The sequence below is a fragment of the Falco naumanni genome, chromosome 11 (assembly GCF_017639655.2).
Source record: "Falco naumanni isolate bFalNau1 chromosome 11, bFalNau1.pat, whole genome shotgun sequence".
Lineage (NCBI taxonomy): Eukaryota > Metazoa > Chordata > Aves > Falconiformes > Falconidae > Falco > Falco naumanni.
Genome location: NC_054064.1, coordinates 18,910,991 through 18,924,900, shown reverse-complemented (window position 1 = coordinate 18,924,900; position 13,910 = coordinate 18,910,991). Strand labels below are relative to the sequence as shown.

General features: G+C 52.0%; 2 protein-coding genes across 2 annotated transcripts; one reads left to right on the top strand and one right to left on the bottom strand.

Annotated features, from left to right (window-relative positions):
* Nucleotides 1–2,132: 2,132 nt before the first annotated feature.
* On the bottom strand, nucleotides 2,133–10,166 carry LOC121095701 (translation initiation factor IF-2-like). Its single transcript, XM_040610877.1, has 4 exons — nucleotides 10,025–10,166; nucleotides 6,414–8,681; nucleotides 4,933–5,198; nucleotides 2,133–4,483 (listed from the first exon to the last, which is right to left on the bottom strand). Exons 1-2 carry the CDS (start codon nucleotides 10,164–10,166, stop codon nucleotides 7,453–7,455), a joined length of 1,371 nt encoding a protein of 456 aa, XP_040466811.1. The 3' UTR covers nucleotides 2,133–4,483; nucleotides 4,933–5,198; nucleotides 6,414–7,452.
* CCN1 (cellular communication network factor 1) lies at nucleotides 10,106–12,647 on the top strand. The gene is made up of 5 exons (XM_040611237.1): nucleotides 10,106–10,224; nucleotides 10,320–10,536; nucleotides 10,895–11,242; nucleotides 11,396–11,598; nucleotides 11,720–12,647. Exons 1-5 carry the CDS (start codon nucleotides 10,165–10,167, stop codon nucleotides 12,017–12,019), a joined length of 1,128 nt encoding a protein of 375 aa, XP_040467171.1. The 5' UTR covers nucleotides 10,106–10,164; the 3' UTR covers nucleotides 12,020–12,647.
* Nucleotides 12,648–13,910: the final 1,263 nt, after the last annotated feature.

Here is a 13,910-nt window from a genome sequence, read left to right as displayed (position 1 = left end):
ATGGTGACATCCAGACTGAAGCTGACCATTCATTTTTTAAGTCTACTGTCGTCACGCCAGCTGCCCTTCAGGAGCTGACTGTGCATCAACAGTGCAGCCTCCTGAGCGTGCAGTGCTCAGGCAAGGGTATCCTGCCATAAAATCCAGAGAGCATCACAAGTCCTTGCCAGGTCGCACAGTGGGTTAATGTGCTGGTTTGCTACCCCTGGGAGACCTGAGCTGGAGTCTTTGTTTTATTGCAGACCTGTGCGCCGCTCTAACAGCGAGGGGGGGGTCATAAATGCAGGGGAGCGGGGCGCCGGGGAGCAGCCGCGGCGGGGCAGGGCGCCTCAGGCCAGCGGTGCTGCCGGAATCAATGAATCTCAGTTTGGGTCTAAGGTGGCTGGGCTGGCTTCAATCGGTGCTCACAACCGACGCACAGTAAAGAGGTGCGAGCGGGCCATATCGAAACACAGCCCGCGCTTCAGCTTGCAAAGAAAGAGCTGCATTATTCTGCCACTGCTGCTGGATGCACAATGGCCCCTGGTGCTGTTGGGGTAACACCAGCACGCGGCATAGGAGCCCCCTTCTCTCCACACCCTCCTTCTGCGATGCTCCTGGGTGCAGCGGGGTGATCAGTGCATAGCACTTGTCAGAAAATTAGGAGTTTGCAGACAAGGAAGCTGCAGCCAGGGCTGGAAGGCAGAAGCAGCCCAGCACGCCTGCGTGGGAAGGTCCCAGTAAGGAGAGGTGCTGAGCTGCTTTAACCAGGACGATGCTGTCCTGTGCTGAGCCGGAACCCAGGGGATGGCCCCATCCCCTTGTGTCAACAGGATGGCAGGCCACCTGCAGTCAGGGAAAGACGTCCTCTGCAGGTGAAGCTGGTGGGAAAGCAAAACAACCTCACTAGGACATCTAGCTTTATTCACACACTGAGGTGACTATTACATTTTACATTTATTTTTATATATATATGGCTATATTTAATCAGGGAGTGCTTAGCCAGCTCTAATACAGACTTCTACTTCCTAACTCTTTTTCTTCAACAGAACATTTTCCTGAGAAGTTAGTAAGCCCAAGAATCCCTTTTTAAAAGTTAATCTTTTTTTTTTTTTCAAGACTTAGAAAGCTGCCAGCTGTTTAATCAGATTATTGAAATAAACTTACTTCTCAGCCGAAAAGAACTTCTGAGGAAATCAGAAAGAGACAGATGCAGCCACCCATTCCTTGGGAGCTCTCCAGAAACTCAAATGTCAGTTATTTTGGTTAATTAATGTGTGCTAATTAATTAATGCCATTAATTTTGACCAGATAAATCAGCTTTAACATCAGTATAATCGAGATCACAAGCTAGTGCTCAGGTAGGACCTCAACCAAGATCAAAGCTAACATGTAAAAAAAAATCTCCTTGAATGTGGAAGTGGATTTCCCACCACCCCCATTAGCATTCTCACAGGCGTGGGACGTGTGTGCATCCTACCTCGTGGGGAGGTCTCTGCACATTTTGCTTTCCCCACAGCATCTGGTCCCTCTCACCTTTTAGGAACGTGCCTGCTGGTAACGTCCAGGCTGTCAGCTGTGCTCCTGAGCCCCAGCTCCTGGTCCGTGGAAAGCCACAAGCACCGCACGCTTGCCCGTGCACAGGGCCTGCTGCCCCACTCTGCTTGTTCCTCAACTCTTCATTTCACACCTGACCTTCACCAGGGGCATTTCAGCAACACCCCTCTTCTGCAAGAAGAGCTGCCACCTTGACCGGCCCTTTCACTGGCTATGTAAGCGAGGAAACGCTTTGTACCCCACACATCCTCGCCAACCAACGTCCAGTCCTCTCTTTTTGAAAAATGTAAGGCCTGAAATGTAGAATTCGGGGTTTTACACCAGCTAATATTAATAGAAACATTCTCAGGACTTTTTTTTCCCCCCAATGTAAATGGAACACTTATTTTTTTAAGCATGCCCCTGCAGTGCTCACAGGCCAAACACTGCAGCATTGTACCCGCGCGGGGAGCTCGCTATAAACACATCTGTCTAGCTGCTCTGTCAGGCCCACTGAGCTCTCTATAAACCAGGAAAAGTAAACCTGTACATTAAATATTTACTGTTTTCAGCGTGTATAATCTAGAAGTGTTTTTAGAAGCACAAGTCAGTCACACTTTCAATCAATGATTTTTATTTTGACATGGCACTGCTAAACGTCGTATGGGTACATCCTGAGAAAGACCAGTTCTTGAAACCAGAGGCTTTCCTCTCACAACCGATCACAAACATTGTCGTGTTATCACTCACTGCCCACCTGAAAGACCCATCCTATCTCCCATTTTTCTGCTCTGACCCCCCATAAGTCTAAAAGCTGAGCTCATGGGGACTTTCAGAAGCAGACCCCAGGACAGGCAGCCAGAGAGGACAGTGACAAATACCTAGCTGACTGTGTACAAGAGGATACAGATGAGTGCAAAGAGTTAAAAGAATTACCAATGCAAGAGCAAACTTCTCTGAAAGTAAATAGCCAGCACTAATTTTCTTTTTATGATTAACATAAGAGCTAGCTTTTAATGCTTGCTCCATGCAAAAGAGCTCCTGCTTTCATCTCCACACTGACACGAGGAGTCATAATTCCTGTACAACAACATGAAAAGAGACATTAATGCAATCATAAAAAAGTCTCCACAACAAAGTAGTCTGCCGATAGCCCCTGCTAACGATTTGCTTCCTGAGGACACTGGTCCCTGGGAAAACAGTGGGAAACAGACAGGCTTCCTGGCTGACTCCAAGAGATGTCCTTCTCCCCGTGGGTCTGCACAAGCCACCAGGCCCCTCACTCCCGGCTGCAGGACAGAGCCCACGCGAGGACCCTTTTGCAGAGCAGCCCACCAGCTCTCACCAGCCGGCTCCCTCCAGTTCTTATTTTACCCCCCAGCAGAGATAAGATGAGGAAGAGATTCCATTCACATAGTTTCCTCCTCACTCCCCTGGAAAAATCACCCCAACCAGCTCCAGCGCAAGACACATCTTTCAAATTTGGATGCTAATCAAGTCTAGAGATGGTTTAGCACTTCTCCCTAATCGCAGACACGTAACACTGGGATGGGCAGCTATTTGCACATTCTTGGATCATAACTCCATCTCCACAAACATTCTTAAAGCACATAGACGATCTGTTGGCTGCCTGCAAGTCCTCCCTATCTGCAAGGATGACATCGTGTCTACTTACTCGTCTGCCATTGATTATTTTCACTGCACTATCAGAGGCTAGACGCGAGGGGCACAAGCCAGAAAGCGGTGCAAGTCACTGATCTCTAGCAGCAGAGTAGCCCTGGAGGAGGTTTTGGCTGGCTTCCTGGCATCAGTTAGCTCATGCGTGCCATAAAATAAGCACGCACAACAGAGGAGCACAACTAGCTGCCACTGCAAGGTGCTCACGTAATGTATTGGTAGGCAAAGGGTAAGAGTCCAGATGGAACAGAATGGAAATGAACAGTAAGGCAACAAACACAGCCGAAGTCTCACCGTGTTTTAATAAGCTTGTGTACGTAGCAGAGAATGAGTAATGATTCTAGACAAAGCCAACAGGCACCTCAGGGGATTCTGAAATTAATCCTGTGACATTTCCAGCAGCTAGCCTGGAAAGCACAGTAAGTGACAGAATTCGCTGTGTGGCACAGCACGTTCAGCATCCTGCCAGATCAGGCCTCCCCTCCTATTAGCATGCAAAGATAAAGAAATACTAATCAATACTCATTTTCTTCAGGAAAATAGCTACAAAAATGTGTTCTTAAAAACCAAAGGCTAGACAAGCCCTTTGAAGGTCCACATATCAGCAACAAGAAACCGTTCCACCAGGTCAAGAACAGCAGGGAGGGAGGGAAAGCGCCAGAAAGGCGGCAGAGGGCTCCCCTAGCTCTGACACAGACTAACCTCAAGGAAATGTAGCTGTAATTATTAACTGTAATGAAACAAAACACCTTTGGGGAAAGAAGAGCTTGCCATACATTTCAAATGTAGAAAAAGAAAACAAATAAGCAAACCTGAACATACCAAAAAGAGTGTATTCTGGAGCACGTGGTCCCACAACACCATCAAAAACAGGAGGCACTTGTCTCCAAGGTGCAGTTAAGCTGCAAACTGAGGCAGACAACAGCTGACAACCATTATGGACCACAGCCTGGAAGTGTGCTTTGATCAAGGATTTCTCAGACACAACCTGATTGACTGCAATCAGGTTCAGCTAGCTCCACTAAATCCTTGCAACCATGAACAACTTTATTTTGAGCTTGCTCATTCTGTCTTAACAGATGTCAGTTTGCATGCGTTGCTCCACTGGGAAATCCTGCACTATGAGGACCGAAGTTTAAAGTGAAGAAGAAGTTTCTGCTGAGGCCATTTGGTTAACTCTCTGGGGTGGGGATCTCCATCCAGGACCTTCATCTCAGCTGACACTGGGAAAGTTCCTGATGCCTCAGCCTCCTTCATGAAACTCAAGAGACGCAGCTGTGAAAATTTTCTTCTAGAAAACAAAAAGAGATTTCAGGCTGTGTTGCTATTATTTGCAAACTACATTGCTGCATGGGATGAAAACAATACATATGACTAAGAAATATGACTAGGACCACCTGGTTTTGTTTTGGTGGGTTTTGTTTTGGTGGCATGGATAGCCAAAGCCCATAATAGTATTTTCATTGCAAACTTCAGCTATAGGGATACGCTTGATGCCAGTTGCATCTTCTGAATGTAGCCTAGCGTTGAAGTACAGGTGCATGAGAGTAGGTGAATATATATTAACTAATCCACCTGTCTCACTGAGGAAATGGTAATGGCTGGTACTAAAATAAAGTTAATGACAGATCCTTAAGTGACAGTGACAAAGGTATTTTGAATCTCTGACTGGGCAGAAGGAGCTAAGCAGGAGTGGGCTGTAACTGCTTTGCATTTCTGCATCCAGCCTGGGGTACGTACTGCTGGTCAACGGGAGCACGCTGAGCATCAGCAGGGATGCTTCTTGCCTCTGTTATGCTGCTGTGTCCGTTCCATCTGTGTAAGGTTTATCTCTATCGTGGTGCAGTTCACGCGCTGAAGCAGCAAAAAGCACAACTGACTGATACATCCAATTTTCCTTCTCTGTTTCCCTGCAGGCTTAGGAGGCTCACAAGTCCCCCTTCCACTTTCACACGATGGGAACTTCTGCAACACCTTGGCAGCAGCCAGAGGAAAATGCAGCGCACCTACAAAGCAAAGAGCACCAATACTGCAAATCAACCCCCCCTAAATATTAGAAACCACAGGCAAGGCACAGATAATACAAAACCTGACAGGCATAAGCATAGCTGAAGTAGGGCAGTAGGGAAGAGGAAGAAAACAAATAGGAAATGCCATACTCAAAAGAATTCAGCATAAAGTCTGAGTAAATCAAAGCAAGAAAAAAAACACATATGAACCCACTTGAATTTTAGCTGCTGAAGCCTTCTGGCTACTCGGCTGCTCTGCCTGTGCGTTGCTATGCTTAATTTGCCCCACTGGATTTGCACCTCCTGTGAGTGACTGAGAGGAGCCATTGACTCGGGGAGGGTTGATTTAGTGCCGCAGGAACCAGCAGCCTGGCAGGGGCTGCGGGAGAGGCCCAGCCCGAGGTGGGTAAACACTGCATCGCGGTTTCACCCGGCAGGCAGCTGAACACCACACAGCCGCTCGCTCCCTCCCCCCGACCCAGCAGGATGGGGGAGAGAATTGGGAACAAAAAAGTAAAATTAATAGGTTGAGATAAAGAGAGTTTAATAGGACAGCAAAGGAAAGGAAAATGATAATAACAACAATAATAATACCAAATAGAATTAGAATATACAAAACAAGTGATGCACAGTGCAGCTGCTCACCACCCGCTGACCGATGTCCAGCCAGTCCCCGAGCAGCAGCCCCCGGCCAGCTTTCCCCCCAGTTTATATACCGAGCATGACGACATACAGCATGGGATATCCCTGTGGCCAGTTTGGGGCAGCTGTCCTGGCTGCATCTCCTCCTGGCTTCTTGTGTCCCCCAGCCTGCTTGCTGGTGGGGTGGGAAGCTGAAAAGTCCTTGACTTAGTGTCAACACTGTTTAGCAGCTGAAACATCGGTGTGCTACCAACGTTATTCTCATCCTATATCCAAAACACAGCACTGTACCAGCTACTAGGAAGAAAATGAACTCTATCCCAGACAAAACCAGGACACACTAGAAGAGGGAAAGCCACAGGGAAAAAAGACCGGAACATGGAAAAGGAGAAGAGGAGGAGAGATGGAAGAAACGTGTCGTGAAGGATGGGCAGAGGAAAAAGAGAATGAGAAAGAGGGAATTGAACATGATACAAAAAAGGGCTGCACATTGGATTTAGTAAGATCTTCCTCCAGAATCCACATGGTTGTAAACCTCTGGTGTGCTCCGGTTTGGTGCTGGGTACTTACTGTCTACGGGAGCACCAGCACCCAGAGGAGCCTCTGTCATACACGGCGCTTCATGCTGCTCCGGGTCCTCACGCACAGCCACAAAAAACTGACACTGGGCCAGGGGAAGATAAACCAGTTATATCTTTTCTTGATGTGTTTCTCTGGAAAGTTCTTTCCCTGGAGAGACACAGCCCTGTGAAAATGACAGGATACACTCAGTAAATCTGTAATACCTGCTACGTAAGCCAACTGTTTCAAATTCCTGCTTTGCATTAGCCAAGCTCCCAGCAGACTTTAGCTGACAAGCAGTGATTGCCTATGGCACAAAAAAGCGAGGAGCCAGTGAAATATTCCTCAGGACATGAAGAAGGGAGCATTTCCCAGTTCACTTAGGACGACAAAGGTCTGGAACAGTACGTTACACTGAACAAAATCTCAAAAAGGAAAATATTCCAAACTTCTTCCTGCTCCCTGACGTACGCCCAGGACACGTAGGCACAGCCTGGAAGGTAAACGCTGGGTCATGGTTTGTGACAGGGAAAGCCTATGAAAAGGTCGCAGTCTAACCTGAACTCCGGAGAAACTCAACCCATCTCAAGTGTTGTCAACTACTTGAAATTCAGGACAGGTTTGTTAAAGTTTTCGCAGTGAGCTTTTTTGAGCAAATGTAGGTGCAGTTATGGTTTCCCATCAGAGTTGTGTGAATGTGTGGTAAGACACAAAACCAAGTGAGAAAAGGTGCTATTCATTGACTTTTCCTGTGGCATTTGCTGAATGTTGTGAAAGTCACAGATCAAAGCAAAATGCTTGGTGCGCGTCCTTAAATTAGATGTAATTAAACAAACAACTGTTTGTATAAATCCCTGAAAAGCAAAACTGGCCAATGTAACCACGTGCCAGTGCGCTAGCTGCTTCTGCTTTTTCCAAAAGTTTGGAAAATTTTCATTAATCAAGGTGTGTTGAACCGCAGGCTTGTTCTTCCTGGTCACAACGCTGCTGTGTAAAGGGCCACCCTGGGGAAAAAAGGACCAGTCAGATTCTCCATTTAAAAAACACTTCAGAGTTTTGAACTTGAAGTACCACAGGACAAGAAGCATAGCCCTGTAACACCGCGGGGAGCCTGGTGTACCAGCTCGCTCCGAGTCTGGAAGCAGGACCGAGCCCTGCTGCTCCTCATCACCAGCTGGGGCACAGCCAGGTCGGAACAAATTCCTTTCCGTATTAAAGAAATTTCATTGTGTTTGGGGGGCAGCCGCTGAGGCCGGCCGGTTGGCTCCGTCCACTGCTTCACGGATACGTGAAATATGTCCCACCACCCCGCCATCCACCATGGCACTACGCGGTACACACGGGCAGCCTTGGGAGATAGCTGCACGTCACCAAAGGCTGAATTTCCCTTTCGGCTGTTGTCCTTTCTGGTCAAACTGTGAGGCACGCGGGTGAGGCTGAAAACCGCCCTCTGAAGAGCAAGTCCTGGGCAAAGGGCGCCCCGAGCTTGCACAGCGCCACCTCCGCCTCCCCCGAACCGCGAACCCACCGCAAAGTAAACGGCGATCTTTGTACTTGCCTGAAAGGATGAACACCCAGAGAATAAAGCGCGGGGACACCCCCCCCCCCCACCCCCACCGGAGCCCTCCAGCCGCCCGGGCCCGCCGCGAGGGGTGGGGTGGCGGTGCCGGGGACACGGGCCCTGCCGTCGGGCACGGCCGCGGGCACAGCCCCGGAGGAGGAAGCGGCCGGGGCCGGCGCTCCGCAGCTCCTCCGACGGGGCCAGCCACGGCCCTGCGCCGCCTCCGTCCCGGGGGTCACGGCCCTGCCCGACCCATCCCGTCCTGTCGCGGCGGCTCGGGGCGGCGGTCTCCGCGGGGGCGAGCACGGGCGGGCTGTGGGCACCGGCTCCGGGCCGCCGCTGCTGCCGCCCGGCTGGGCTGGTGCCGCGGGCAGGACCCCCGCCGCACTCCGGCTGCAGCCACGGCCGGGGCAGCGCCCCCGGGGCGACCAGACACCCGCTCCTCTGCGGCTCCCGCACGGTCCCCGCGGCGGCCGCGCCGCTCCGGCGGGTGTCGGCACGCGGCGCGGAGCGGGACACGCGGGGGCCCTGCCAGCGGCCGCCGCACCGGCACTTACCGGGGCCTCGTCGTCCCCCTGAAACGGTCCTTTCTGTAACCCCGTCGGCGGTGGCACCGGGCAGGCGACGAGACGTCGGGGCTGCGCTCCCGGGAGCGGCGGGGCCGCGGCCGCCCCCCTCCCGCGCTGCCCATCCTTTAGGAGCGGCGCACTCAGACGCTCACCGTATGGAAACGCTCCGCAGCCAGGTTAACCGCATCCCCCTCCTCTTCGCATCCCCTCCCTCCGCACCGGCTCCCTCGCCCCCTCCCCCCGGACTTTTTGTGGGCCTTGGAAGAGTTTTTGCAGAGTTCCGCCTCTCCTCTGAATCCGCTCCTCCATCCTTCCAGCCTCGGAGGCGACCGAAAAAAAACCAACCCAACCAACAACACCAAAAAAACCCAACCAAAAACCACCAACCCCCCAAACCCCCAAACTTGTGTTAGGAACAATAATCTCATTTGCAAAGAAAAATCCTTGGAATGGGGACTTATTGTAACGCCGCTGGGTAGCAGCCTCCGCTGCTGGGCTTTTTTCAATCAAGGAGCAAACTGCAGCTGAACGCCAGTTGGCTCCTCCAGCGCAATTCTCCTAAATCATGATAGACAGATTGCGTGAAAAACAGGAATTCCAAAGAATTTCCTGCCCTGGGAACAGAAGTTAAGGCTATATTTAACAACATCTGAAGCTGTCAAGAATGCTTTGTGGTTGGATAACAGAGCAGAAAAATGTGAAAAATGCAGGCTACTGCTATACCAAATATGGAAATATTGTTACGTCTGGTGTCTAAATCCCCATCTGGAAATACTTACGGCCATGGAAAGCAAAGACGCCACAACAGAAGCCTGAACGACCCCCCCCCCCACCCCCCCAGCCCCAAACGTTAAACTTCGACGGGGAAACACTATTCGCTGGAGCGGGGGCCGGCAGGGCCGGTGACGGGCGGGCGGAGGAGATCGGGGGTCCCATCCCGCCCCCCCCCCGCTGCGGGGCCAGGCACCTGGCGGGGGCCCGGGGGCACGGCCCCGCTGCCGGGCTCCGCGGCCCCGCGGGACGCTCCGCCTGCCCCTCGGGCAGCGGCACTAACGGCGACAGCCCCGGTGCCGCCCGCACGCGCGGGGGTGCCCCGCGGCCCTGCCGCCGTCGGTTCAGGTGGCGGGGGGCGCACGGCCCGGCAGCCCCCACCAGGACAGGCTCCTCGCGTTAACGTGCTCGTGGTGGGGGCGTCCGTGCGGGTAACGGGGCCGCGGTGTCGCGGTGCGCCGTGCGGCGGCGGGACGGCCCCGGGGGCGCGCCGCGCGGGACGGCCCCTCCCGCGCCGAAGCGTCCCCTTTGGCCCACCCCCGCCGCCGCGCCGTGCGGGGCAGCCCCGGCGGGGAGCGGGGGGCGGGGGGGACCCCCCGCGGCAGGGCCGCCGCCAGCGGCCGCGGTGCCGGGAGACGGGGCGGGGCGGGGCGGCCGCGCCGCGCGCCAGCCGCATTCCTGGGATGCCGCGAGCGCTGGACGCGGCCGCGGCCCGGAACGCGCGACGTCAGCGCCGCGGCGCACGCGGCGGCCCCGCGCCCCATATAAGGCGGCCGCCCCCGTCGCTGCCTCAGACCGCGCCGGCCCCGCTCCGCTCCGCTCGCCCCGCCGTCCCTCGCTCCCAGCGCCGGCGCTCGACATGGGCTCCGCGGGCACCCGCCGCGCCCTGGCGGCCGCTCTCCTCTGCCTGGCGCGCCTGGTAAGTGCCGCGGCTCTGCCCGCGGCGGGGCGGCGGGGGGCGGCCCCGCTCCGCTCCCGGCCGCTCACCGGCCCCCGCTGTGCTCCGCTCCGCAGGCTCTGGGCTCGCCCTGCCCCGCCGTGTGCCGCTGCCCGGCGGCCGTGCCGCAGTGCGCCCCGGGCGTGGGGCTGGTGCCGGACGGCTGCGGCTGCTGCAAGGTCTGCGCCAAGCAGCTGAACGAGGACTGCAGCCGGGCGCTGCCCTGCGACCACACCAAGGGGCTGGAGTGCAACTTCGGCGCCAGCCCCGCCGCGCTGAAGGGCATCTGCAGAGGTAAGCGGCGCCCCCCGCCCCCAGCCCCCCGGGGGGGACCCGCGGCCCCTGTGCCGCCAAAGTTTAGTAACTTCGAGCCCATGTATGGTTATGCTTTGTTGTTGGTAGCTTGGCAGAAAGGCACATGACTTCAGCAGTCTGGAATGCGATTCAGTATGTCTGGGCTCCGCTAAACGCACATAAGGAAAAGTGATTCCTGACTGACTTATTGTTCTGGCCCCGCGTCCCCGGGAGCGTGTGTGTGTGTGTGGGGGGGGGCGCCGCCGCCCGCCGAATGTAGCGGGCAGCGAAATACCTGTGCGGAGACGGGCGCTCCCGCCGCTCACTCCCGCCTCTCCCTCCCCGTTGGTCCCCGCAGCGCAGTCCGAGGGCAGACCCTGCGAGTACAACTCCAAAATCTACCAGAACGGCGAAAGCTTCCAGCCCAACTGCAAGCACCAGTGTACGTGCATAGATGGAGCCGTGGGCTGCATCCCGCTCTGCCCGCAGGAGCTGTCGCTCCCCAACCTGGGCTGTCCCAGCCCCAGGCTGGTCAAAGTGCCCGGGCAGTGCTGTGAAGAGTGGGTCTGCGATGAGAGCAAGGATGCGCTGGATGAGCTGGAAGGCTTCTTCAGCAAAGAGTTCAGTCCAGATGATTCCGAAGGCGAACTGACCAGGAACAACGAGCTCATTGCCATTGTGAAGGGAGGCCTGAAAATGCTACCTGGTGAGTGAGCGCGGGCTCCTCTCTGTAGTGACAGTCAGGGGGAGGAGGCGGCAGGGGAGGATGGCTGTATGACTCCTTAGACCCCCAATGGAAAGAAAGAAAGAAACCCAGTGAGAGGGTGTATGTAGGCTAAGATGTCCCTTTCTTTTCCAGTTTTTGGATCTGAGCCGCAAGGCCGAGCTTTTGAGAATCCCAAGTGCATTGTGCAAACAACCTCCTGGTCCCAGTGCTCAAAGACGTGCGGAACTGGCATCTCCACAAGGGTGACCAACGACAATCCCGACTGCAAGCTCATCAAAGAGACCAGGATATGTGAAGTGAGGCCATGTGGCCAGCCTAGCTACGCCTCCCTAAAGGTAAACACAGACTCTTCCAGTGCTCCTCTCTTTTCCAAACTGCTTTGGGTAGAGGGTAAAGGCTGGACAAGAATCTCCTGCTAATAATAATAATGATGATATCGTTGCCTCCCCTTTACAGAAGGGGAAAAAATGCACCAAGACTAGGAAGTCCCCATCCCCGGTGAAGTTTACTTATGCCGGATGTTCCAGCGTGAAGAAGTACCGCCCCAAGTACTGCGGCTCCTGCGTGGATGGCAGGTGCTGTACGCCCCAGCAGACCAGGACTGTCAAGATCAGGTTCCGCTGTGATGATGGGGAAACCTTCACCAAGAGCGTCATGATGATCCAGTCCTGCCGATGCAGCTACAACTGTCCGCATGCGAATGAAGCTTATCCCTACTACAGACTAGTTAATGACATTCACAAATTTAGAGACTAAGTTGTGTTGGGGGTGGGATGCTAAACAGAATTCTGAAGTAACCAGCCATGGAGAAAGGACCTTTGATGGAGATGGTGCCTTGCCCATTTGAGGGCAACATTATGTTACAAGAGTGCACTGTGCAACTGGACACTAATGCAACAGAGATTTAAGCATACTTAAAGCTTCATAGTACTGGAGCAACTTTACTGCTTCTTTTTGGAGCACCTTATCTAATTACATACTGTTTTCTGTTTGTAAGTGATCAGATAAATGTTTTGTTCCGGTTATGAAAACTTCTTTTCTATCCAATTTAACACTATGCTTCTCCCCTTCCCTCCATTCTCTCCCACCCTTTCCCAACCAAGTTGGAAGTTACATTCCTTCCTGAGGTGGGCACTTGTGCGGTGTTCACAGTGGCAGCTATTATGTACCAACTGTAGTTTAATGGCAAACAGAAATCAGTTGTTTTAAAGCTGAGTATTTTATTTATCAAACTAGCGTTTTGTTTTGTTTTTCTTTGTGGTTTTTTTTTTAACCCCTTCCAGCCCCTGTAATACTGGAATAAGTTGTAAATGATTTTAATTTTATATTCAATGAATTAAAAGAATTTATTTATGGAATTAATCATTTAATAAAGAAATATTTACCTAACTACTCTTAGCAGAGCATTCTGACAGGCAACAGACTTAAATACAGCAAATGGAAGAGCTTTCTGTGAAAACTTTGAAATAGGAAAAGCTTGGATTCTCTGAAAATCAATATGAGCTCTACTAGACACAGCAATGAACTAGAGAAAAGCAAAGTCTTAATTCTTTGGGTAAATGATGTTTCTGAAGTGGTGTATGCAGCCTGCAACCCCGCAGTCTAGAAAGTATATGCAGAAAGAGCTTCTTGGCATTGAAAGCAAATGTTTGATAGAGAGACTGAAATGTTAATTAGACTGTCAGATTATTCAAACAGTCCTGGAATTTGCAACATAAGGTACTTCATTAGAATGCAATGCATGCCCAGTGATGTTGAACGTGGGGTGGAATTGGTCGTCAGGTCTCGTGTTTTTTGGTGGCTGCTTTTTGCAAATTAATACATTTCTGTGGCAGAAGAATGTTTCCTGCAGTCTGCAGGAGGCAGTTTGCTTTCACTAAATTCAAATTAAATGAGCTTGAAGCAATGACTTTTGCTAATCCTAATAACCCAGTGATGAAAAGTAAACATACTGTTAACAGGAGAAGAATGTGAGGAATTTCAAGTACTTCTCCAATGGAATAAAAGGCAAAGCAGCTACTCTTCCTCGCCTCCCATTCCCGCTTATTAAATGTGTAATTACACTTCATACTGTGGGACACAGATGATGTTTGGGTAACTGAGGGAGTCATAGTAAGACAGCTAGCTGGCATGCGGTAGGAAAATGACATTTAAAAAAACCAAACTAGAGTAGGAGCTGAGAAAGCAGCATCAAACATTTGTACTGTTCTGGTTAGTATAAAGCTGTGCTACAGGTAAGACTGAAAGGAAGCCTACAACACAGGGCTGTGGTGGTGGTGGTGGTTTTTTTTTTTTTTATTCCACCTTGTGACTGGTTAGTTCTCTGGCAGAATATTCTCCCATAGCCTTTAGTAAGAGAGCCACCTCTCATAAAAAGACAGAGACTGATTTTGAAGGTTTTAGTATTGTGAAGGGGTGTCATCCAGTTAGATGCAGAAGTGGTTAAAAGTAATCTTTTTATTAGATCAGACATAAATATTTCAATAAAATAAATGGCTGAGTATCTCAGAAGCTCATCTCTGGCAGCTTATGCTTTGCCTGAGAAATTACAGCTCGCTCTCTTCTGCTCAGTCAAATTCTCTCCTCGGAGGCATTCAAAATTTGTGCTGTTTTGGAATTCACCACCTGGACACCAGCCTCAGCTGTA

What these genes read in the sequence shown, in the direction of transcription:
- LOC121095701 (XM_040610877.1), bottom strand. Translation starts at nt 10,166, where the DNA reads ATGTCGAGCGCCGGCGCTGGGAGCGAGGGACGGCGGGGCGAGCGGAGC. An exon ending in CCGCGGCGCTGACGTCGCGC is followed by an intron (nt 8,682 to 10,024) that starts GTTCCGGGCCGC and finishes CCATACGGTGAG; the next exon opens with CGTCTGAGTGCGCCGCTCCT.
- CCN1 (XM_040611237.1), top strand. Translation starts at nt 10,165, where the DNA reads ATGGGCTCCGCGGGCACCCGCCGCGCCCTGGCGGCCGCTCTCCTCTGC. An exon ending in TCCTCTGCCTGGCGCGCCTG is followed by an intron (nt 10,225 to 10,319) that starts GTAAGTGCCGCG and finishes TCCGCTCCGCAG; the next exon opens with GCTCTGGGCTCGCCCTGCCC. An exon ending in GCTGAAGGGCATCTGCAGAG is followed by an intron (nt 10,537 to 10,894) that starts GTAAGCGGCGCC and finishes TGGTCCCCGCAG; the next exon opens with CGCAGTCCGAGGGCAGACCC.